At 42.7% G+C, this 26,494-nt stretch overlaps 1 protein-coding gene across 1 annotated transcript; it reads right to left on the bottom strand.

The window, feature by feature from the left end:
* Nucleotides 1–116: 116 nt before the first annotated feature.
* Nucleotides 117–17,727, bottom strand: LOC106560903 (protein spire homolog 2). Its single transcript, XM_014124319.2, has 16 exons — nt 17,566–17,727; nt 16,935–17,448; nt 14,422–14,465; nt 13,832–14,215; nt 13,641–13,715; nt 11,767–11,931; nt 11,506–11,592; nt 9,376–9,496; nt 5,448–5,614; nt 5,124–5,340; nt 3,800–3,927; nt 3,534–3,671; nt 3,376–3,443; nt 3,134–3,161; nt 1,664–1,761; nt 117–1,238 (listed from the first exon to the last, which is right to left on the bottom strand). Exons 2-16 carry the CDS (start codon nt 17,227–17,229, stop codon nt 995–997), a joined length of 2,259 nt encoding a protein of 752 aa, XP_013979794.1. The 5' UTR covers nt 17,230–17,448; nt 17,566–17,727; the 3' UTR covers nt 117–994.
* Between the last annotated feature and the right edge of the window lie 8,767 nt (nt 17,728–26,494).

Here is a 26,494-nt window from a genome sequence, read left to right as displayed (position 1 = left end):
GCTCACTCACGGTCAACAGGGAAACTAGGCTTCAACAGTTATATAGAAATATACAGTATAATGCTTACTTAGCCTTCTATGGAAGGATAGACAGATCCACACTGTAGACATAGTACTTCATGGTTACATTAGATTTATTGCAGTTGAGGTTTACTTAGTGTTTAGAAAATTAGAGCAGATCTCACAGGACCATCGAGGGTGAGAGAGGGGGCTTAATGTCATTCTGAAGCAGCAGAGATAGGTGGCTGGCGTCCAGTCCAGTGTGCTGCCAACAGGACAGGCCTCTCTCAGGATCTCTTTTACCCAGAACTGACCTTTACTAGTCCTCTCAGACCCGGTTACATTCAAACAGTCGTACAGACAATGTCACCATGCATCATTAAGTTGGACCACAGACAATCCTAGCACATTCCAACAATTATTGTCATAGTGAAATATCTCTTCTATTGAGCTTACCATAGTGTTGTTTTAACATTCCACAAAAAAAATACAGTGTTCTAAGGTGTGTCATGGCAAGATGTGTTTACAGTTAAAATGTGTTATTTTGGTGTTTCATAACTACATCAAGGCAACTGGGGAGCTAAATGTTTAGCCTAAACCAAACTCTTGGCTCCTACAGTAGATACATCTCCTTCTTCCAATCATCCTTACCTCTTCCTCTCTCACCTATTTCCTCCTCCCTCTGTTTTGCCTCCCCTCTCTGCTTGCCCTCCACTTCTCCCTTACGTCCTCTCTCTCAGTTTCAGCTGTGCATCAGACCAGTGAGTGAAGTAATCACTGGTGTGATGAGGCAGACTTATTGTTGTGCCTAGGCCACATCCTCCTATGAACCTCCACAGTGGAGTGGGGGAGGAACAACCCTTAACAAGCACTTCAGCAGGGGGAGGGGGTACTTGCAGGTTAGGGGGAATGGCGGGGTGTTTGAGTAGGCTAGTAGTGCAGCACATGTGCAACCCTGCTAAGGAGGCGCAGGAAAAACCAACAGTCAATCTATTCACTTGTTCTTCCTCTTCAAGGTGGGCGGATGTGGTGATGCATGAGGTTGGGGGTGTGTCTTGGGCGCAGCACTCTCCCTCTTGGGAGTGTTGTTGAGGATGTCCAGGCTCTTGCGACTGGACGAGATGACATCAGCCACAAACTTGGTGCAGTCTGCACAGACATCCCGCAGGCTGCAGCCGTGGGCGTACAGGTGGGGGAACTCCTCCTCCACAGATCGGCGGGAGAGAGTACGCAAAGATCTGTGGAGAGGGAGACAGGTGTTATAACCCTTCAGTGGAGTGCTCTGAGTATATAACATGACCAGGAACACTCTGATCAGGTCGCATTGGCCTGGAGTTTTTCGCGGTCAGGGCACATGGTTTGGAACAACTCTAGGCCCTACCCATCTATAATGGCCTAAAGGGAGACATTAAAGACAGACTGCGGAGCAATCAGATGGGTAATTATTACATAATGGCTACTTAGAGATCTGAGTGAAATGGAGGAGTTGCATAACAAATGCTGAGCGATCTAGAGGATGGCAAGTGATTGGATTAAGCATGTGAGTTACTATTGGCTGGGGTGAGCAAAGACTTCCTCTGCTGAGGTAAAGAGATCCAGTTCAGTGGCCATGAAGTAACTCAAATAGACTGAAAGATATACTGTACAGGCAGACAAGACTCACTTGTAGACCTCACTCTTGCGACCATGGCTCTTTGGGCTGCTGTGAAAGCCCACAGTGTAGACTGGGATGTGGGCCATCTTCTTGGAAGGAATCTTCATCTGTGGCAGAGGGTGAGGGAAAATAGATAGTTAAAATGGGCATGGGTGAGGAGGAGGAGGAGGAGTAGGACGTTTGAAGAACAGAGAGATCATATATCTGCAGGAGAAAGTGAAGAGGAAATGGCAGACTTGATATGATTAGGAAATATGAGAAGACAGAGCTGCGAGAATGAGGGAGAAACAATGTCACAAAACATCAACCTCAACAGAACCTCAAAGCACAATCACAAACTATACTGAACAAAAAAATAAACACAACATGTGAAGTGTTGGTCCCATGTTTCATGAGCTGACACAAAAGATCCCAGAAATTGTCTATATCACAAAAAGCTGATTTCTCTGAAATGATGTGCACAAATTTGTTTACATCCCTGTTAGTGAGTATTTCTCCTTGGCCAAGAAAATCCATCCACCTGACAGGTGTGGTATATCAAGAAGCTGAATAAATAGCATGATCATTACACAAGTGCACCTTGTACTGGGGACAATAAAAGGCCACTCTAAAAATTGCAGTTTTGTCACGCAACACAATGCCACAGATGTCTCAAGTTTTGAGGGAGTGTCCAATTGGAATGCTGACTGCAGGAATGTCCACCAGAGCTGTTGCCAGATAATTAAATGTTAATTTCTCTACCATAAGCTGCCTCCAATGTTGTTTTACAGAATTTGGCAGTATATCCAACCTGCCTCCCAACCGCAGACCACATGTAACCACACCAGCTCAGTACCTCCACATCCAGCTTCTTCACCTGCGGGAACATCTGAGACCAGCCACCCGGACATCTGATGAAACTGAGGAGTATTTATGTCTGTAATAAAGCCCTTTTGTGGGGAAAAACTCATTCTGATTGGCTGGGCCTGGCTCCCCAGTGGGTGGACCTATGCCCTCCCGGCCCACCCATGGCTGCGCCCCTGCCGCATGTGAAATCCATATATTAGGGCCTAATGAATTTATTTCATTTGCCTGACTTCCTTATATGAAATGTAACTCAGCAAAACCGTTGAAATTGTTGCATGTTGCGTTTACATTTTTGTTCAGTATATATTCAGAACTATGAATAAACAGCACAACACAGCAAAGACAAACCACAATCTCACACGACAAACTACAACAGCCCAGACCTAAAACCTATTTAGCACAGAAACACAAATCCAAATGGTCTGATGACTGAGGCACAAATTAAAATAATTGACATGATTAAAAGCACAGAATAATATTATGAGCCACCACAGAACATATTTTGCTCGTCTAATGATATATACTGTATATTGAATACAAACCACATTAGCAGAAAGAACTGTGAAAATATCACACATTCCAAAAACATGAATTTGCATTTACACTGTCAAAGAGGAAGGGGCTGTTGGATACCTTTGCACTGCAGGATCCACAGACAGACCTGAAGGAGAGAGAAGCACAGGGACAGAGCTAAGAATCCCCTGAATTACACTGCCAACAACGCATATGGCGCTATTCAATCAAACCCACAATGGTATGTAAAAAGCAACATTATTCTTGTTCTTCTTGACCAAGTTTAAATTAATTGAATATGGTGTTATTTCAAAAGGCGCATGTACTAATGTAACACTACATACTGTGTAGTGTTTACTGACCTTTTACAGAGCAGGCAGGTGGATGGCCAGGAAAAGAGGGGGAATTTAATTCTGCAGCAACAGCACACCTGGGAGACACATACATATACTATCGATAAAACCTCACTCATAAGGCTTTGAGAGAACAATATGAAAGGATATGACGTAACTGCCTGTACCTTGCCTCTCCTCAGATTGGAATAAAGTTCCTTGTTCTGGATGTACTTCTCCATCTCTGCTTTCACCAGCACACGACGCACATTGATGACCTCATCGACTGTTAAGGCAAGACTCTCCACTGGGTGACTGAATTCCTCCTTCACAGGGATATAGAGAGGGGTTGAGTAGGTAGAGAGGAGATCGCATAGATTAGTCATGTCAGGTTTAAGTGGAGCACCCAGAGGAAGCAGTGTGGAGAGGTGATGGAAGACAATGGGCCACTCACCATCCACTGGTGTTTATAGCCACCCCGAGAGCTGGAGCCAGTCTCTGCCCCTTCTGTGGTCTCATCCACTGAGCTGAGAGAGATACGGGCAGGGGAGAGGGGCACCCAGCTTGGCACAGGAAGAGGGGCTTGGAACAGGGAGACGGAGACAGACAGACAGAGGAATAGGAAGAAAGCTTTGAATCACAGTCCATGATGTTCTTCTATTGAGTCAGAGCTCTGAACATCCAAAGCTGTAGGCTGAAAATGAGCTGTCATTGAAATAAGTTAGTGGTGACATCTAGTGTTTTTATCTGTTTGTTTTTGGTGGAATATAACGCATGCAGGAACACTTGCAAGGAGATCACAGCAGATCCTTTTTTGACATTCAAGAGGGGAACTAAATTGGGGTCGGAGTAAATAAAAATTAGGCTAGGTATTAGTAGTAAGACTTTGTATGTGATGTAACCTCTAAGACTAAATAAATGCCAATGCCTTCTTTATGCTAAATGTAAAGGAAGCAGGAGCGAGGACTAACCCTGTGACATGGCTGTAGACTCCTATGGGGTTTAACCACAGCCAAGTCTTAGGGTTAGAGCGAGGACCAAACAACTAGAAAACAACAGCAGGCTAAATGTAGGCTAATGTAAATCAGCTGCTCATCACTACACTTTGGACAAGTCTGTGATGAGAAGGGGTTGACATTCCCCTAGAACAGTGGCGACAGCTCACTGAACCCCCATTTGTTTTTGTTCTCTCCTACTATGGTCAAAACCAGGTCAAAACCAACTCAGTCGGCTTGTGGTTACAGAGTCCGCCCTGAGATTGGAAGGTTGGGAGTTAAGGAGATAGATTGGGGTTAAGGGCCTCCATTCTGGCTAAGGCTTGTGCAAGGAGATGGAGAACTTACTTACTAACTAGCTATGGTCAACACATCTCCCTCATCTCACCAATCAAGGGGCGTAAGAAATCAATCAAACCCATTAGCTGTTTTCCTCCTAGCATTTTATGGATCTAGTTCTTATCTGTACAGCTTTATAAGTTTATTATATCCATCATGAAGCCCTAAAAAAACTCTATTGCATTTCATTTATTTATTTTACATTTTTTAACAGTTTATACCAATGTTTTTTATTTGCAATTATATGATTTGTCAGGCTTGCTTTCCAACATAAATAAATATTTTACATGACAAAAATACCAAAATATCTGTTTCATAAACTGATTACAGTAAGTAGCTTAATGACTGGAGCTACAGTATCACATGAATACAGTAAATGTCTCCCTCTGTTGACCAAGACATGAAACTGTCTGCAGTGAGAGGACGCTCAGTGAGCATACTGACCTCTGTACGTGGGGGGTGGGCCAGCCCCTGAGAGCGTGCGTGACCGTGGTCTCTCCCCCCTCCACAACACAGCCCCTCCCAGACGGGCGGATTCGGACAGTGAGGGGAGAATCTCCCCCCTGAGCTCAGCCAGGTCATGTTCAGAGAAGGAGCGGTCCCGTTTCATGGATGTGGGAAAACTCTCAGCCCGGCAGAGCTCTCCTGGAGACTCCTCATCCTGCAGCAACAACAAGACAGGAGGAGGAGAAAATGGAACATGACTTCTTGTGTGAGAGGCTTAATTGGTAGATGTTGTTGTAGTTGTCATCTTCTCTTTCCTCTCACCTCCAAAATACTCATCTCCTCCATCTCCTGAAGAGTAGGAGCTTTGAGCAGAACACGAGGATGAGATGGGGGGCGGGACCTAAGCTCTGAGACTGACAGGTCAATGCAGGAAGTAGATTTGAAATCACACGGGAAGGTGGGTGCCAGACAGGGCAAGGAGCCAAACGCTGGGGAATGAAACACAACACACAAACACTGAACTCTCAAACACATTTAGAATACATGCCACGCTAGGTAGATGCTAGGTGTATGGGTCGTTCTTGAATCGTGGTGGCATTTGCGTCCCTTGCCTTTGCAACCATGAAAAACACTTAAAGGACAAATAGTCCAATCAAATTTTATTTATACTTACGGGCCCTTCCCAACAATGCAGAGAGAAAGAAAATCGATAAATAATAGAAAAGTAAAACACGTAATAACAAAGGTAATAAATACACAATGAGTAATGATAACTTGGCTATATACACGGGGTATCATTACCAAGTTGATGTGCAGGGGTATGAGGTAATTGAGATGGATATGTACATTAAACTAGGAATAAAGTGACTAGGCAACAGGATAGATAATAAACAGTAGCAGCAATGTATGTGATGAGTAAAACAAATAGTTAGTGCATAAAGATTTAATGCAGATAGTCCGGGTAGCTATTTGGTTAACTACAGTGGAGGCTGCTGAGGGGAGGACAGCTCATAATAATGGCTGGAACAGAGCAAATGGAACGGCATAAAACCATGTGTTTGATACCATTCTACTTATTCTGATCCAGCCATTACCACAAGCCCATCCTCCCCAATTAAGGTGCCACCAGCCTTCTGTGGTTAACTATTTAACTAATTATTTTACAGTCTTATGGCTTGGGATAGAAGCTGTTCAGGGTCCTGTTGATTCCAGGCATCGGTACAGCTTGCGGTGTAGTAGCAGAGAAAACAGTCTATGACTAGGGTGGCTGGAGTCTTTGATCATTTTTAGGGTCTTCCTCTGACACCACCTGGTATAGAGGTCTTGGATGGCAGGGAGCTCGGCCCCAGTGATGTACTGGGCTGTACGGACAACCCTCTGTAGCGCCTTGAGGTCGGATGCCAAGCAGTTGCCATACCAAGCGGTGATGCAGTGGATCAAGATGCTCTCAATGGTGCAGCTGTAGAACGTTTTGAGGATCTGAGGGCCAATGCAAAACCTTTTTAGCCTCCTGAGAGGGAAAAGGCTTTATCGTGCCCTCTTCACAACTGTGTTGGTGTGTGTGTACCATGAAAAATCCTTAGTGATATGGACACGGAGGAACTTGAAGTTCTCGACCAGCTCCACTACAGCCCCGTCAATATGAATGGGGGCGTGCTCGGTCCTCCGTTTCCTGTAGTCCACGATCAGCTCCTTTGTCTCACTGACGTTGAGGGAGAGGTTGTTGCCATGGCACCACACTGCCACGTCTCTGACCTCCTCACTATAGGCTGTCTCATCTTCATCGGTGATCAGGCCTACCACCGTCGTGTTGTCTGCAAAATGAATGATGGTGTTGGAATCGTGCGTGGCCACACAGTTGTGGGTGAATAGGGAGCCCTGTTGGGCCCCCCTGTTGAGGGTCAGTGTGGCAGACGTGTTGTTGCCTACTCTTACCACCTGGGAGCAGCCCGTCAGGAAGTCCAGTTGCAGAGGGAGGTGTTCAGTCCCAGGGTCCTTAGCTTAGTGATGAGCTTTGTGGGCACTATAGTGTTGAACGCTGAGCTGTAGTCAATGAACAGCATTCTCACATAGGTGTTACTTTTGTCCAGGTGGGAGAGGGCAGTGTGGAGTGCAATAGAGGTTGAATCATTTGTGGATCTGTTGGGGCGGTATGCAAATTGGAGTGGGTCCAGGGTGTCTGGGATGATGGTGTTGATGTGAGCTGGGAGATTTGGTGTCACTTTTACCTTTTTAAACATGCTGGCTGGAGTTTTGCTGTTATCTATTGCCATGGAAGGAGAGTTGTGACATAGGCCGAGTGGGACTCTGTTAAATAGTATTTCATGGCTTTCAAAGCATTTCATGGCTACAGATGTGAGTGCTACAGGGCGATAGTCATTTAAACAGGTTACCCTGGTGTTCTTGGGCACAGGGACTATGGTGGTCTGCTTGAAACATGTAGGTATTACAGACTGGGTAAGGGAGAGGGTGAAAATATCAGTGAAGACACTTGCCAGTTACACGTCATACATGTTTTTGTTTTATATTGAACTGTTTATCAATAATAAAACGTAATGCAAGTCTTTTATACTGCCAGACTTTATGTTTATGCATTGTTTCAAATCATTAAGAGTCTATTGACGCACCCCTGCATCAATCTAAGTAACATAATTTGAAAAATCCCCATCAAAATCTGTCAGTTTAAGCTGAAGATATATTTATTTTGCCTGGGCTGTGTCTCAATCCACCACATCCACATCTGCGGTGGAAGGTGGCCGAATTACAGCGGTGTTTGTCAGACCATGAGATATCTCGAAAATCGGTCTCCTCACAAAAACAAAAATAAGGAGTTAAACGTGTCCAAAAAAACTATTCCCTGAGCTTTCTTAAAAACACTTCAAAACCTTATTCCTCATGATTTATTTTTTTGACTGTCTTTTTTGCCATTTATGAATGTGTTATTCAATGCATTTCTATGGGCTATAGTAGTAAAGGCCAAATTCGTGGTATGAACATCTTAAAACAATTCCATAGCTTAGTTATTTAAAAAAAGTATATATATATATATATATATAAATAAAGCATTTCGCTACACCCGCAATAACATCTGCTAAACACGTGTACATGACCAATAACATTTGATTCAATTTTTTTTAAAGGTTTGATGACCTTGGTTTTACTACTCCTACTACTGGAGTGTTACTACTCCTACTACTAGAGTGTTACTACTCCTACTACTAGAGTGTTACTACTCCTACTACTAGAGTGTTACTACTCCTACTACTAGAGTGTTACTACTCCTACTCCTAGAGTGTTGCTACTCCTAGAGTGTTGCTACTCCTAGAGTGTTGCTACTCCTAGAGTGTTGCTACTCCTAGAGTGTTGCTACTCCTACTACTAGAGTGTTGCTACTCCTACTCCTGGAGTGTTGCTACTCCTACTCCTGGAGTGTTGCTACTCCTACTCCTGGAGTGTTGCTACTCCTACTCCTGGAGTGTTGCTACTCCTACTCCTGGAGTGTTGCTACTCCTACTCCTGGAGTGTTGCTACTCCTACTCCTGGAGTGTTGCTACTCCTACTCCTGGAGTGTTGCTACTCCTACTCCTGGAGTGTTACTACTCCTACTTACTCCTACTGGAGTGTTACTACTCCTACTGGAGTGTTACTACTCCTACTACTCCTACTGGAGTGTTACTACTTCTACTACTCCTACTGGAGTGTTACTACTACTTACTCCTACTGGAGTGTTACTACTACTTACTCCTACTGGAGTGTTACTACTACTTACTCCTACTGGAGTGTTACTACTACTTACTCCTACTGGAGTGTTACTACTACTTACTCCTACTGGAGTGTTACTACTACTTACTCCTACTGGAGTGTTACTACTTACTCCTACTGGAGTGTTACTACTTACTCCTACTGGAGTGTTACTACTTACTCCTACTGGAGTGTTACTACTTACTCCTACTGGAGTGTTACTACTTACTCCTACTGGAGTGTTACTACTTACTCCTACTGGAGTGTTACTACTCCTACTGGAGGCACAATGTTATCATAATGGTAAAAATTATTTAAAGTTATTAAGCTACCATTAGCTTATATTTAGTTGATTTAGAATGGGAATATGTACCCAAATACATTTCAATTTAAAAAATCTACAAAACTGAAGTACATTTCTTCAAAAATGCCATGCCCAAATGCCACCATAATTGAAGAACGACCCATATAGTTCTAAGTGTTAATGCACTGGCAGTGACATCCATACATCTCTTGGAGCCGGGTGGGTCCACAGGCTTCAGTTTGCGCTCCTGTTTGATTTCAGCGAGGACGCGTTCGTGAAGGGACTGCTGCTCCTGGGGAGGAGGGGGCAGGTTGCGCGCCGACGCCTAGCATGCAACACAACACAACACACAGGTTGACTGAGAACACAGGAGAAACAAACACAGACACACAGGACCCAGTCTCAGGCTGTGTCTCACTGACCAGTCTATGCACAAGGTACTGGCACAAGCCCAGTGTAGTCACATCAACAGAAGGGTGACCACATTTCAAATACTCAAATGCGGGATGATTTCGCGGGGCATTCGCAGCACAGTGTAGCCTTTTTTTGTCATCCACCGCTCATGGTGTAGTGCTAATGACATCATCATTTCTTAATTTTGTATCGACAGATGTAGCCTAATGAATATCATTATAGAATATGCATAAAATGCATCCTCCAATTGCAATGTTTGCCTATGCCCACACATACTGTCTCATGAAAAATATCTATTTTCAATAGACCTACCCTCAAACACCAAGTTAAGCATACCTAATTTTCAAAATAGGCCATCATTCCTTTCTTGTAAATGAGAATTCTTCACGTTTTACGGTGAAACGTCCAAATCTGCATTGAGTTACTGTTTTGTGAGCACATTAGAGCAGTGTCAACAAACTTTATAGCCTTCCTGTATTCTGATTCAATCATGGAAGTTCAGAGAGGACATATGAATAAAACAATTTAAAATCCCTCATTTTGACATCACAAAATACATTTCTTGTGATCAGGACATAAACATTTTGTTGTTGTTGAGATCACCAGATCAACTATAAATAGGAGTGGACTTATTGATGATAGATCGACAGTATGGCTGAGGAGGCAGAGCCCATGGTGGATCAGCACATCCATTTTTATTTTGATTAAGGATTAACCCAGGTAGAAATTGCATTATGTCTGTCAGTTATAGATGGCTTCCAGTTTTGGCTCCAATACAATACCATTTTAAAAGACATGTAAAAGTGTGGTTGCACTACAATTTTAAATGGATTGAATCTGGAATGTCCAGTGCAAGAAAGGTTACCACGACTGTGGTTGCAGACTACCAATGAAAGTTAACGAAAGTTTACCAGTCTACCATTAGAAGTTCATTTTAATCTCTTTAATAGTTTTAACAGGGAGGTTGGCCTGTCAATATCAGCAAAATATAAAGTTACAAACAACAATTAACAAGTAGTACAGAAAAATAGTAAAACAGGTGAAGTGAATCACATGTTGAGGTTTCTAAATACTACAGTCTATTTGTCATTTCAGCCATAAATGGTGGGCAAAATGTTGTGGTGCTGAAGGACAGCTCCACCATTCATCCAGTTATCAAAATCAGCTCACTGACTAGACACATACTGTAACATGTACAGTTTGTTTGGAATTTGTAATTCCTCAGTTTGCCACTGTTTGCCTTTCATTGCCAGAGCTTTGATATGAAGGCCCAGGCCTATACACTAGCACACGGCTACTTACAACAGATGTGCTCTAATGAAAGGTCTTAGATCTTTGCAGAGTGACACTGCTGTCAATCTACCATCAATACGTCCACTCCTATTTATAGAGTTTATCTCGTGATCTCAACAAAACAACTTTCATTATGTCGTGATCTTGAGATAAATAAGTCTTGATCTCGATATAACGAGGGAATACTTTTTTTATTCATATGTCCTCTCTGGACTTCCATAGTCCTCTCCAAGTTTAGCTGGAATTTAGCCCGAAAGGATTTGAAAAATGTGATTGGTTGACGATAGGCCTATGACATGGCCTACGTCTCGTCTTGCGCAACACATAATATCAGATCTCAACAACGATTGCAGAAGTGTTTAACCTCACCAGTACTACATCCTTATGATATATATTTGTTCATAAGCCAACGTGACTGCAAGAGACAGGTTGGAATTTCTAACTTGAAATATGGGACAAATTAACTTTTTTTTCCTTCCAAATTAGTGGTGTTTGAATTTGTTGATAAAATGCAGGACATGCTTGTTGGGTTGTGGGAAAAAGGGCCAAAATGCAGCACTGTCCCGCACAATCCGGGACATGTGGTCACCCTAGTCAACAGAATAAAATGTAATTGAAGGGACACACCGGTTTCAGTGGAGGGCGAGACCTGATGAAGTCCAAAATAAGCTCATGGGCATTTCTTTTCACTCGTGTGGGGATGTCACCATCCTCCTATAGAGAGAAAATGAGTGAGGGCTGGGAGATACATACAGGAGAAATAACTACTGTCATATATTAATCATTACATTTCCCATGAAAATAGGTTGAATTATAGGTTGTATAATTCTGTGTTAATTCTGTCTAATCCATTGATCAAGAGTCTATCAGTACCAATACCCAGCTCACCATGACTTTCCGCAGCTGGAACTTGCGGATGCGGATGTCCTGCATGAGCATCTCAAAGGGTGTGAGGCTGAACTCAGTGGGCAGTGTGTCAAACTCATGCTCCTTCACCTTCTTCAGTTTCACCCCTTGTCTCAGCTCCTTCATCAACTGGACCCAGAGACGAGTCTGAAATACACATATACAGTGCCTTCAGAAAGTATTCATACCCCTTTACTTTTCCCACATTTTGTTGTGTTACAGCCTGAATTTAAAATTGATTAAGTGGAGATTGTGTCACTGATCTACACACAATACTCCATAATGTCAAAGTGGAATTTTGTTAGTAGAAAATGTTCACATAAAAAAAACATTTAAAAGCTGAAATGTCTACGGTCAACAAGTATTTAACCCCTTTGTTATGGCAAGCCTAAATAAGTGTTGGAGTAAAAATGTGCTTAACAAATGACATAATAACTTACATGAACTCATTCAGTGTTCAATAATAGGTCTTAATATGATCTCTACCCCACACACACAATTATCTGTAAGGTCACTCAATCGAGCAGTGAATTTTAAGCACAGATTCAACCACAAAGACCAGGGAGGTTTTTTTAATGCCTTGCGATTGATAAATGTAAATTTAAAAAAAGTACAAAAACAACAGACATGGAATATCCCATTGAGCATGGTGAAGTTATGAATTAGGCTTTGGATGGTCCATCAATACAGAGTCACTACAAAGATACAGGCGTCCTTCCTAACTCAGTTGCAGTTGAGGAAGGAAAACTGCTCAGAGATTTCACCATGAGGCAAATGGAGACTTTAAAACAGTTAGGAGTTAAATGAGTGTGACAGGAGAAAACAAAGGCTGGATCAACAACATTGTAGTTACTCCACAATACTAACCTAAATGACAGAGTGAAAAGAAGAGAAAAAAGAAGCCAGTACAGAATAAAAATATTCCAAAACATGCATTCTGTTTGCAACAAGGCACTTAAGTAATACTGCAAAAAATGTGCCAAAGAAATTTACTTTTTGTCTTGAATACAAAGTGTTACGTTCGGGGCAAATCCAACACATCACTGAGTATCACCTCATATTTTCAAGCATGGTGGTGGCTGCTAAGGGTATACTTGTCATCGGAAAGGACTAAGGAGTTTTTTGGATAAAAAGAAATGGAACACAGCTAAACACAGGAAAAATCCAAGAGGAAAACCTGTTTCAGTCTTCATCCCAACAAACACGGGGAGACAAATTCCCCTTTCAGCAGGACAATAACCTAAACTACAAGGCCAAATCTACACTGGAGTTGCTTACCAAGACAACACTGAATGTTCCTGAGTGGCCAATTTGCAGTTTTGACTTAAATCGGCTTGAAAATCTATGGCAAGACTTTAAACTGGCTTTCTAGCAATGATCAACAACCAACTTGAAGAATTTTTAAAATAATAAATGGGCAAATATTGTACAATCCAGGTGTGCAAAGCTCTTAGAGACTTACCCAGAAAGAGTCACAGCTGTAATCGCTGCCAAAGGTGATTCTAACATGTATTGTCTCAGTGGGGTGAATACTTATATAATGAAGACATACAGTATTACTGTTTTCTTTTTCATACATTTTTTTTTATAAATGTTGTAACATTTTTCTTCCACTTTGACATTACATAGTATTTTGTGTAAATCGTTGACCAAAAATGACAATTAAACCCATTTTAACTCCACTTTGTAAAACAATCAAATTTGGAAAAGGTCAAGGGGTGTGAATACCTTCTGAACGCAGTGTACACTCACACATGAGCCCTCATGTACCTCACACACCCCATCAACCCAATGAAAGAACATATCCTCACCTACACACACAGTGACAGACAACACACACAATCCCTGAATCTCACCCAGTCTGTGTGTTTCAGTGCATCGATCTCAGCTTGGTCTTCCTGAGGATCCTCTCCTTTGATCTTCTTCAGCATCTACAGAGAAATAATAATACACTGATGATAACACAACTATTCAGTTAACAATGACTTCAGAGCTTTACACATGACGGCTCTGTAATCTCTGATATACAGACAAACCAGGAACATACCTCCTTGGCATTTCGGATTTTGATCAGGAAGGTTTGCAGCTCAAGAGTCTCAACGAACAAGGCTCTGCACACGGCCTGGTAGTGCTCCGGAGCAAGGGCAGGGTTTGTCAATCTGGAGGTGCACAGCGTCATCACCTGGCTGAATGTACACACTGGTCTTATAGCCCCCTTTTCTCCCTCCTCTTCCCCTTCCTCCTCCTCCTGTCCACTGTAGCCCTCATCTGTTGTTCCGTTGCCACCGCCGGAGTCAGCCTGCAGGCTATGATCTCCTCCCGCCATGCGCTCAATGAGCCGCTCCAGCTGAGGACTCAGCTCCCGCTCCTCACTGTCATCCAGTCCCCAGTCTAGGGCCTGGTAGATGGCCACTCCCAGAGACTGAATCAGCTGAGGAAACAGAAGCAAGTTATAGAGGAAATAAATAGGACTGAACAGCTGGAGACCTTGAGGTGGAGGGAAAAGGGCCAGCTCCAAATACGGAGACCGGCAGAGCAGACGTGTCCTTATAGTTGATAAAAGAGGGAAAAGACTGACATTCACCTATGACAGTGGGTTGTGTATTACAGGTGGGGATGAGGGGTTCAGAAACTCACCTGGCGCTCTGCAATTGGTGGAAGGGGAGGTCCATCTATGTCATCTATGAAGACAAGAAAGTAGGCATGCGGCTGCATTACCTCAGCAACAAAAACTGTTTAATGCCTGCTCTCCTCCCTGACATGGTCTGGAGATCTCCATTCATTTCACACATTTTTTATCCAATATATTCTGTGTTGATCTGAGAAATATTGGCTTTTTAGACCTGTAAAAGGTTATAATTCCCTAATATAGCGTTGGGTTACTTTGCATTTCATGGGTCTAAATATGAATAGAAAATATGATATACAGAAGAAAATACAGAAAAGATGCATAATTTTCCCACCATTGATCCCTTTATGACTCTAGAATGCGCATTTTTCATTTCACAGTCATTACATTCTATATATCTGATGTGCTGCAGTCACAACTCAGCTAGCCAGTAGCGGCTCAGTTGTCTGTGTGTACAGGGGAGCGCAGGGCTCAGATGTCAGTAATGACACCTGGGAGGACTGAAACCACACATTCAGCACAGCAGCCCTGCAGAACCGGAGACTAGTGGAGAGGCCTGGGTGAGGGGTCAGTGCTGCTCTTTCTGTCCAGAACAAAGCACTGAAAGCAGGGCTAGGCCCAGAGAAACAGAGACTAAATATATCCGTGCCGTGGGCAAAGAGTCTGCCTGACACAAAGTGCTAGTACTGTTCTCTTTCAGGAGGGTGAAGACATTTCTATTCAAGCCCATCAGAAGCAGAGTAATAGATCCTTTCTGAACCATTAGACAGGTTTCATTATGGCCGGTCAGGGTCATGTAACCAATGACACAGACAGTGTCTGTGAGAGAACATGGACTCTTTCATCTTGTAAATGTCTGGTGATGATAGTTTGGCTGCGTTTAGACAGGCAGCCCAATTCTGATATTTCTTTCACTAATTGGCCAATCAGATAAGCTCTAAAAAAGATCTGACGTGATTGGTCCAAAGACCAATTTGTGGAAAAAAGATGAGAATTGGACTTCCTGTGTAAACACAGCCTTATTTCTCTTTCAGGCAATGTTTTCAAGATTTCTTCTATTTTGGTACTGTTTTATGTCTGCTGCCCCTGTGATTTCCCCCACACTCAAAATATGGACCGTGTCATCTGTTGCCATGGAAATATGGGGGACAAGAAATGTACATAAAAAAACAGAGGGAGTTAAAAAATAAATACAAGCGTATCAGAGAGAACTATAGGGAAAAGAGAGGGCGGGGGACAGAATATAGAGAGAGTGAGATTACTAGTGACCTCACCAGGTACAATCCAAATATAGATACATCAACTTCCGGATGACCTCATTCATAATCAGTATAAAACACACCCTTAGTAGACTAACCTTAAACCTTAACCAACAATCCCTGTAGCCTACTTCATTACTCACTCATTTGCCAGGGTTAATAAGTAATTGTGATGACCAGACAGGTTGTGATGTGTGATGAAAGTCCAGAACAACATATGTATTCAACTCTACCCATACAGACCAACTGCATCAATAATGCAATACAATCGGGTCATGAGCAAGGACACATGTACCATACATATGCAGTAATATCCTTTGCTGCGGCCATTAAATTGACTGACTATCCAAGAAACACCCCTCCTAAGTAAACAACTCCCAAGACAAGATGCCCACAGTGACGCTGTAGTGGGCTATCAATAACTGTCTCTGTTATTAATTGCGATTTACATTGTTCTTTATATACTTCTGTCGGTGTTCAATAATAATAAAAACTAAAAAGTATTTATATATGTGGGCCTATACAACTCTGTCTCAGCAACTGATCTATAGCCTAAACTACTGGATGACCTATTGTCCAACTTGTTGTGACATCATTTTACTTGTATTACCTCTTACAAAGTAACCTATTTAAAATGAAATAGAAAATTAGCATAGTGATAAGGTGATTTCATATTTTTCTCAACTTTGTGTTATTTCCATGGTCACCCTTAATGTTGCAACATTTCGTTATCTACTAGCCTACTATCTCTTTCCACTCCCAATTGTATCCTTTATTTTATCATGTCATGGCCCATTAGTTATGCCAGCAACTCTGTTTTTATAGTTTTTCTTTGGGCCCTGGGCCCATAGTGCACCCAGGTATTTTCTTGGCATCCAAAGGGATCCTTTAACAGAAACACTTGTGAATGGTGAACAGATTACAAATCTGCAAAATATGTCTAAACTCTAAACCTTCTGTAACAAATCGATACATGGGGGAATTGCACTGTATGATTAATTGCCAATCCAAACCATCCCTGTGTGGGGAGGGTGTGCGACTGACGCATTTATTGTAAATTGCCCATTCAAAACAATATACCATGTTGCAATTATAGCCTACAAATAGGGAATCAATAGCCTATCAAATTCACTGAGCAATAGCTGAAAAGCCTATAATAAATTATATTGTAGGCTATAGTTTAGATGAAGGTATTTTGGTGCAGCACATGGCAGTCAGGAAGTTAGATAAATAAATAACATGAGCTAACAGAGCTCTCTTACCTGGTTCTTGCTTTGGGGAAACCGTCCCATCCCTGAGTAGGAGTATAGAGGACGGGTCCTTCACCCGGTAAACTCTACCAGTCACAGTGGCCGGGCGCGGCACTCTCAGCCAGCTGCAGCATTGATAACACATCGCCCAAGCCTGCTCCTCGTTTATGGGCTGCTCGTAGGATATCAGCACTTCTTCAAGAGACAGTTCTCTGGGGTCGCTCAGGTCCCGCGCCTCTGCCCGGTCCGTGGGAGCAGACACCCTTGAATCTCCATCCTTGGCGCTTCTGTTTGTTGATCTGGCCATGGCTGCGGTAGGCGACCGATCCCATTACTCCGCCGGCTCTGAGGCCATTATCTGTTCACGCCGGGTTCCTTCCTTCCCCACAGCACGCCAACTCAACTGCCGCAGCTGCGAGTTACCATAACAGTAAACGAAAGCGATCTTTGATCTGCATGAATTTCAATCAGTGCCGAAAGGAGAGGAGGCGGGAGGAGGAAACCTTACGCCAGTGTCGCAATCAACCTGCAAGGAGAAAAAGGAGAAAACTTGTTGAAAATGTTTGCCACCGGCCAGACGTGGTAAACAATGATGAAGAGATAATCTTTAAAGCTTATTGTTATTGAGAGACTAGACCATAACCTTAGGTTTGACAGTCTGATTTCCCAGATTTTCGGCTCCACTGCAGCGCATCCCAACAGCCGCTGTGCTCCGCCCCTGTCTCACGCATCCTGAGCATCATTAAACCAACCCACAAAATATTGAACTCACAATCCTATCAAAGGCGGCTACAGGGCGATCAACAGAAGCAGTGCATCATGCAGCAACTCATTCATGAGATCCAACCCCTATGTAGGCCCAAGGAAATAATAGCCAGCCGACTACAAATAAGAGCTTGTAAAGGGTTTATAACTAAGTAGTTATAGACTGTTCATCATTAGTTAATATAGGATATTGTAGTTTATAAATCAGTAATAACCTTGTAATAAGCATTGCTTGAAAATGTAATTCATTGACTACAGCTCAGCGTTCAACACATTGTCCCCTCCTAGCTCATCACCAAGCTTAGGACCCTGGGACAGAACACCTCCCTCTGCCACTGGAAACTGGACTTCCTGGGGGGCCGACCCCAGGTGGTAGGGTAGGCAACATCACCTCTACCACACTGACCCTCAACATGGGGGCCCGACAGGGGTGTGTGCTTATTCCCCTCCTATTCACCCACGACTGCGTGGCCATGTACAACTTCAACACCATCATCAAGTTTGCTGACGACACAATGGTGGTAGGCTTGATTACGTCGGCCGATGAGACAGGTAGGGGGTGTGGTGGAGGGACAACATCTCCCTCAACATTAACAAAACCAATGAGCTGATCGTGATTTACAGGAAAGGGGGGACAAGCACACCCCCATCCATATTAATGGGACTGCACTGGAGCAGGTTGAGAGTTTCAAGTTCCTCAGTGTCCAAATCACTAAGGACTTAAAATGGTCCACACACAGGCGCACAGTCGTTAAGAAGGCACAACAGCGCCTCTTCCCCCTCAGGATGTTGAAAGGTTTTGGCATGGGCCCTCAAATCCTCAAAAGGTTCTACAGCTGCACCATTGAGACCATCTTGACTGGCCTCCTCACTGCTTGGTATGGCAACAGCACTGCCCTCGATCACATCACTGGGGCCGAGCTCCCTGCCATTCAGATCTTCTATATCAGACGGTGTGAAAGGAGGGCCCAGAAAATTGTTAAAAACTCCAGCCACCCAAGCCATAGACTGCTGTCGTGCTATGTTCACTTGAACAGTAATGTGGCGCTAATGTCCTTCTTGTGGGCATTCTCTGGATTTATGGTCCTTTCAAGGCAACTGGGAACTCTGAAAAAAACAAGGTTGAATCAGTGATCTTCAGGTTGATGCTCTAAATAGAGGCCCTCTTAACCGAATAGCAGGCAGGGGAAGCAACATAGGGATTGCTTTGCAACGCTTGCAGTTAGCCACTGATTCCTTCTGAACCGCTCATTGTTGAATTTGAAATTTCCGACTTGTTGTGTAATGTTCATGTCCAATGGCCGATGAGCACCGATACATTTGATCTATTATTTCTCTTCATATGACAAGGATTGAAAAGGATTTGCTAGTAGATTGTCTACGTGATTCATGATGATGACTGCTTGTCTAGCTTGCTTGCTAAGATTTTGAAAGTATGATCAAATCAAATCGTTATTTGTCACATGCGCCGAATACAACAGGTGTAGACCTTACAGTGAAATGCTTACTTATAAGCCTTTAACCAACAATGCAGTTTTAAGAAAGAAGAACAAAAAAAAGTGTTAAGTACAAAATAGATAAGTAAAAAATACATTTTATAAATGTTGACATGATCAGTCCAATCAAAGCTATGGTAGATATAGCATGATTTGACGTCAATTCATCTGTGGCCAATGACCTTGAGCCTTCTCGGATGGGCACTTCTAATGTAAATCTATGGCTGCGCATCAAACTCATAAAAGACACACCCTTGTCCACTTCCCTCGATAGAGTCCCCGCAGCCATATTTGTCGTCTGTCCAAATGATTAGCCAAGAAAGGGAAGTTTGCAATGTAAGCCCCTCAGCCCTCGTTTTTAATAGAGTTTGCGAGAGTATAATTATGTTCACTTCGGGGCCTGAAACGCCCTATAATTCAATTTCCTTTGATTGTAAATCCGCTAAGAAAAATCAGCCAAAACTTAAAACCTCCACGTCAATATGGATTCCTTCCTCCCTTGCAAGTGTAAACTCGTCAGATGTCATGATACGTCATCAGAAGTGTCCACTTAATTTGAGGACGGAGGGGAGAGGGTGTGTCTGTTAAGTGTTTGGAATGGAGCCTATGTCAGCATCCAAGGGGTCTTGAACTGCCTAGCTCTCCCTGTAGATTCTGTGGTGAGGTAGTGTCCCCAATCTGTGACAGAACACTGAGCCAATCACGGCACAACTAGAGAAGATTACCAATGCCTCCGCTCTGCATTTTCCACTGGCTGCCCCATCACCACAGAAAGTACTGAGCTAGGCTGAAACACCTGCATTTTGGAGCTGCCTTACTCCAGAAAGCAAGAAAGAGACCATGTTTGTATGTGGCTTTATTCACTCAATAAATTTGATTTTACATTGTTTGCAAACTAATATGTGACAGGAATTAATGCCAAAATAACATGAAAAACAGGCAACAAAACAGTTTGCTTAATGGGTGTGGCGCAAAACAGGTGATGCCTGAATGACAGGTCGCCACTGGCCTTAACCATAACCCTAACCTAACCCTTACTTTAACAATTTTACATTCCAACTTCAATGGGGTAAGGTCGATGTTGGGACATCCCAAGGATCCCTGAAAGCAAGGACGATCGTAAATCCCACACATGCACAAGGAGCGGTCTTTGCAGGTCGTGGCTAGAAGGAATCCAGGTTTTGTCCGAATTCACTTTTCATAGCAAGTTTATGAGAACTTATGCAGTAGGTTTGGATAATTCACGTGGTAGGTTGGGAGAATTAGGTTAAGGTTTGGCGAAGGGTTAGCTAATATGAAAAAGAAAAAACACTTTTAATGTACATTTGACAAAAGCTGGATTCCATCCAGACATGACAGTCTTTGAGCACTGCTCCGGAGCTCAATGACCTTTACCCTATTCCGCTAAGAATCGCTCAGCGTTCACAGGAAAAAAAACTGCTGCTCCAAATTCTCTCCGTAAATGTTTTGTTTATAAAGATAATTTAACAAACACCCCATCTACTTTGTGACTGTGTACCTTTTGGTTTTTTAGTAGGCTATCGTAATAAGAAGCTTCAACATTTCAACATGTAGGCCTAGTAGGCTATAAAACATGGACCTACAGTGCATTCTGGGAGGTATTCAGACCCGTTGACTTTTTACACATTGTTACGTTATAGCCTTATTCTAAAATAAATTAAATAAATTGTATTCATCAATCTACACACAACACCCCATAATTACAAAGCAAAAACAAGTTTTTAGAAATTGTTGCAAATTTATGAACAAAATTAAAAACAGAAATACCTTATTTACATAAGTATTCAGACCCTTTGCAATGAGACTCGAAATTGAGCTCAGGTGCATCCTGTTTCCATTGATCATCCGTGTCTCTACAACTTGATTGATGTCCACCTGTGGTAAAGTCAATTGATTGGACATGATTTGGAAAGGCACACACCTGTCTTTATAAGGTCCCACAGTTGACAGTGCACGTCAGAGCAAAAACCAAGCCATGAGGTCAAAGGAGTTGTCCATAGAGCTCAGAAACAAGATTGTGTCGAGGTACAGATCTGTGGAAGGGTACCCAAAAGATTTCTTCAGCATTTAAGGTCCCCAACAACACAGTGGCCTCCGTCATTCTTAAATGGAAGAAGTTTGGAACCACCAAGACTCTTTCTAGAGCTGGTCGCCCGGCCAAACTGAGAAATCGGGGGAGAAGGGCCTTGGTCAGGGACGTGACCAAAAACCTGATGGTCACTCTGAAAAATCTCCAGTTCCTCTGTGGAGATGGGAGAACATTCCAGAAGGACAACCATCTCTGCAGCACTCCACCAATCAGGCCTTTATAGTAAAGTGGCCAGACGGAAGCCACTCCTCAGTAAAAGGCACATGACAGCCCGCTTGGAGTTTGCCAAAAGGCACCTAAAGGACTCTCAGACCATGATAAACAAGATTATCTGGTCTGATGAAACCAAGATTGAACTCTTTGGCCTGAATGCCAAGCATCACGTCTGGAGGAAACCTGGCACCATCCCTACGATGAAGAATGGTGGTGAAGCATCAGCTGTGGGGATGTTTTTCTGTGGCAGGGACTGGGAGACTAGTCAGAATTGAGGCAAAGATGAACGGCGCAAAGTACAGAGATCCTTGATGAAAACCTGCTCCAGAGGGCTCAGGACCTCAGACTGGGGCGAAGGTTCACCTTCCAACAGGTCAACGACCCTAAGCACCCAGTCAAGACAACGCTGGGGTGGCTTCGGGACAAGTTTCTGAGAAGAGTGGGAGAAACACTCGAAATACAGGTGTGCCAAGCTTGTAGCGTCATACCCAAGAAGACTCGAGGCTGTAATCGCTGCCAATGGTGCGTCAACAAATAAAGGGTCTGAATACTTATGTAAATAGGATATTTCCTTTTTTTTAAATAAATTAGCAAAAATGTATAAACCCGTTTTTGCTTTGTCATTATGGGGTATTGTGTGTAGAATTCCATTTTCTATTTTAGAATAAGATTGTAACAACAAAATGTGGAAAAAGTCAAGTGGTCTGAATACTTTCCAAAAGCATATGGTAGGTCTAGGCTATAACAGATACCTTCCTTCTTTCTTTCTTTGCATGGGAAAAATGTGGCCTATATAAAAAATACACACACACGACGACTGGAGACATTAATTAGTCATGTTAAAAAAGATTCTGCTGAAGAGTAGCTTAGCTTATTCTATTGACAGTTACAAATAAATGAATAAAAATGACGTTCTCCATATAATAGGCCTACTAAAAGGGGAGACACGAATATAATATGACGTCCATCTAAACTGGAGGAAGAAATTGTCCAAAAAAAACAAGCGGTGCTAAACCAACAATAAATAGTGAATAGGCGCTGTGCTGGGATATTGCCAATGCTCTCTGCTTGTGCCAATTCGATAGGCTATACTGATGTTCGCTCAATTAAGTTGAGAATTTTGATGACTAAAAGACAGATAAGTCCTTTCATTGTCTTCTATTTACAGCAATAACAATTTGCTTTTTAAACAATGTTTTCCCGCAATTGTATTTTGAAATATTGTGAAAGCCGCTGACTTTCCTTCCAACTATAGGCAATGCGATTTAAAACAATCCACAATAGATTTGTTTCAAATAAGCTAAATAGGCCCATCTTCTGTGGCCAAATCATGATTTAGTAGCCTATTTTGAATGCTTTTATTTATTTCTGTGTAGACAGGAGTAGGCTAATAAGGCTATATAATTTTGACAATTCAATTTACTTTAGGAAAAGCTTCCCCTAGCTTTATGGACGCACTGCCTATGCTTGCATATTAAAAACGTAACTGCACGTAACCTCCATTTGCTATTCCAGTGCAGGCTACAGATACGTTTTTTATGTATTTGTATTTATTATGGATCCCCATTAGTTCCTGCCAAAGCAGACTTGCTACTCTTCCTGGGGTCCAGCAAAATTAAGGCAGTTTATACATTTTTAATACATTACAATACATTCACAGATATCACAACACACTGTGTACCCTCAGGCCCCTACTCCACCACTACCACATATCTACAGTACTAAATCCACGTGTATGTATGTTATCGTGTGTGTGTGTGTGTGTGTGTGCCAATGTTTGTGTTGCTTCACAGTCCCCGCTGTTCCATAAGGTGTTTTTTAATCTGATTTTTAAATCTAATTTTACAGCTTGTGTCAGTTACTTGATGTGGAATAGAGTTCCATGTAGTCATGGCTCTATGTAGTACTGTGTGCCTCCCATAGTCTGTTCTGGACTTGGGGACTGTGAAGAGATCTCTTGTGGCATGTCTTGTGGGGTATGCATGGGTGTCTGAGCTGTGCGCCAGTAGTTTAGACAGACAGCTCGGTGCATTCAACATGTCAATACCTCTCATAAATACTAGTGATGAAGTCAATCTCTCCTCCACTTTGAGCCAGGAGAGATTGACATGCATATTATTAATATTAGCTCTCTGTGTGCATCCAAGGGCCAGCCGTGCTGCCCTGTTCTGAATCAATTGCAATTTTCCTGTCCTTTTTTGTGGCACCTGACCACACAACTGAACAGTAATCAAGGTGCGACAAAACTAGGGCCTGTAGGACCTGCCTTGTTGATAGTGTTGTTAGAAGGCAGAGCATTGCTTTATTATAGACAGACTTCTCCCCATCTTAGCTACTACTGCATCAATATGTTTTCACCATGACATTTCACAATCTAGTGTTACTCCAAGCTGTTTAGTCATCTCAACTTCCTCAATTTCCACATTATTTATTACAAGATTTAGTTGAGGTTTAGGGTTTAGTGAGTGTTTTGTTCCTAATACAATGCTTTCAGTTTTAGAAATATTTAGGGCTAACTTATTCCTTGCCACCCACTCTGAAACTAACTGCAGCTCTTTGTTGAGTGTTGCAGTCATTTCAGTCGCTGTAGTAGCTGACGTGTATAGTGTTGAGTCATCCGCATACATCGAAACTCTGGCTTTACTCAAAGTCAGTGGCATGTCGTTAGTAAAACATTTTTAAAGCAAGGGGCTTAGACAGCTACCCTGGGGAATTCCTGATTCTACCTGGATTATATTTGATAGGCTTCCATTAAAGAACACCCTCTGTGTTCTGTTAGACAAGTAACTCTATCCACATTATAGCAGGGGGTGTAAAGTCATAACACATACATTTTTCCAGCAGCAGACTATGATCAATAATGTCAAAAGCTGCACTTTAGTCTAACACGACAGCCCCCACAATCATTTTATCATCAATTTCTCTCAGCCAATCTTCAGTCATTTGTGTAGGTGCTGTGCTTGTTGAGTGTCCTTCCCTATAAGCATGTTGAAATTCTGTTGTCAATTTGTTTACTGTAAAATAGCATTGTATCTGGTCAAACACACATTTTTCCAGAAGTTTACTAAGGGTTGGTAACAGGCTGATTGGTCGGCTATTTGAGCCAGTAAAGGGGGCTTTACTATTCTTGGGTAGCGGAATGACTTTAGCTTCCCTCCAGGCCTGAGGGCACGCGCTCTATAGTTGGCTTAAATTGAAGATGTGGCAAATAGGAGTGCCAATATCGTCTGCTATTGTCCTCAGTAATTTTCCATCTAGATTGTCAGACCCTGGTGGCTTGTCAATGTTGACAGACAATAATACTTTTTTCACCTCTTCCACACTGACTTTACGGAATTCAAAAGTACAATTCTTGTCTTTCATAATTTGGTCCGATATACTTGGATGTGTAGTGTCAATATTTGTTGCAGGCATGTCATCCCGAAGTTTGCTTATTTTGCCAATGAAAAAGTCATTAAAGTAGTTTGCAATATCAGTGGGCTTTGTGATGAATGAGCTGTGGGCCATTCTAATCAAAAATAATTCCACACATACACTACGAAATGTATGTGGACACCTGCTCGTCGAACATCTCATTCCAAAATCAGGGGCATTAATATGGAGTTGGTCCCTCCTTTTGCTGCTGTAACAGCCTCCACTCTTCTGGGAAGGCTTTCCACTAGATGTTGGAACATTGCTTCGGGGAAATGCTTCCATTCAGCCACAAGAGCATTAGTGAGGTCGGGCACTGATGTTGGGCGATTATGCCTGGCTAGCAGTCGGCGTTCCAATTCATCCCAAAGGCGTTTGATGGCGTTGAGGTCAGGGCTCTGTTCAGGCCAGTCAAGTTGTTCCACACTAATCTCGACAAACCATTTGCATGGACGAGGGCATTGTCATGCTGAAACAGGAAAGAACCTTGCCCAAACTGTTGGACAAAGTTGGAAGCACAGAATTGTCTGTCATTCATTGTATGCTGTAGCGTTAAGATTTCCATTCACTGGAACTAAGGCACCTAGCCCGAACCAAGAAAAGCAGCCCCAGACCATTATTCCTCCTACACCAAACTTTGCATTTGGCACTATGCATTCGGGCAGATAGCATTCTACTGGCATCCGCCAAACCTAGATTCGTTCGTCAGACTGCCAGATGGTGAAGCATGATTCATCACTCCAGAGAACGCATCTCCACTGCTCCAGAGTCCAATGGTGGCAAGCTTGTGTGGCCTACCACTTCACGGCTGAGCCGTTATTGCTCCTATAACAGCACTAACAGTTGACCAGGACAGCTCTAGCAGAGCAGAAATTTGGAAAGGTGGCATCCTATGAGAGTGCCATGTTGAAAGTCACTGAGCTCTTCAGTAAGGCCATTCTACTGACAATATTTGTCTATGGAGATTGCATGGCGGTGTGCTCAATGTGATACACCTGTCAGCAATGGGTATTTCAGCAATGGCTGAAATAGTCGAATCCACTCATTTGAATGGGTGTCCAAATACACTACATATACAAAAGTAAGTTCAGGAGTAAAAATTCGCTTAACAAGTCACAATAAGTTGCATGGACTCACGCCTTGTGCAATAATAGTGTTAAACTGGTATTTTTTATTTCTACCTCATCTCTGTACCCAACACATACAATTATCTGTAAGGTCCCTCAGTCAAGCAGTGAATTCCAAACACAGATTCAACCACAAAGACCAGGGATGTTTACAAATGCCTTGCAAAGGGCACCTATTGGTAGATGGGTAAATAAATAAAAAAAGCATACATTGAATATCCCTTTGAGGATGATGAAGTTCTTCCACTTTATATGGTGTATCAATACACCAAGTCACTACAAAGATACAGGCAGCCTTCCTGACTCAGTTGCCGGAGAGAAAGGAAACCGCTCAGTGCTTTCACCATGAGGCCAATGGTGACTTTAAAACAGTTAGAGTTTAATGGCTGTGATAGGAAAACAACTGAGGATGGATCAACAACATTGTAGTTTATTTTATTTAACCTTCAT

This window comes from Salmo salar, chromosome ssa10 (assembly GCF_905237065.1).
Source record: "Salmo salar chromosome ssa10, Ssal_v3.1, whole genome shotgun sequence".
Lineage (NCBI taxonomy): Eukaryota > Metazoa > Chordata > Actinopteri > Salmoniformes > Salmonidae > Salmo > Salmo salar.
Note: the sequence above shows the minus strand (reverse complement) of the source record. Positions and strands in the feature narration are given on the sequence as shown.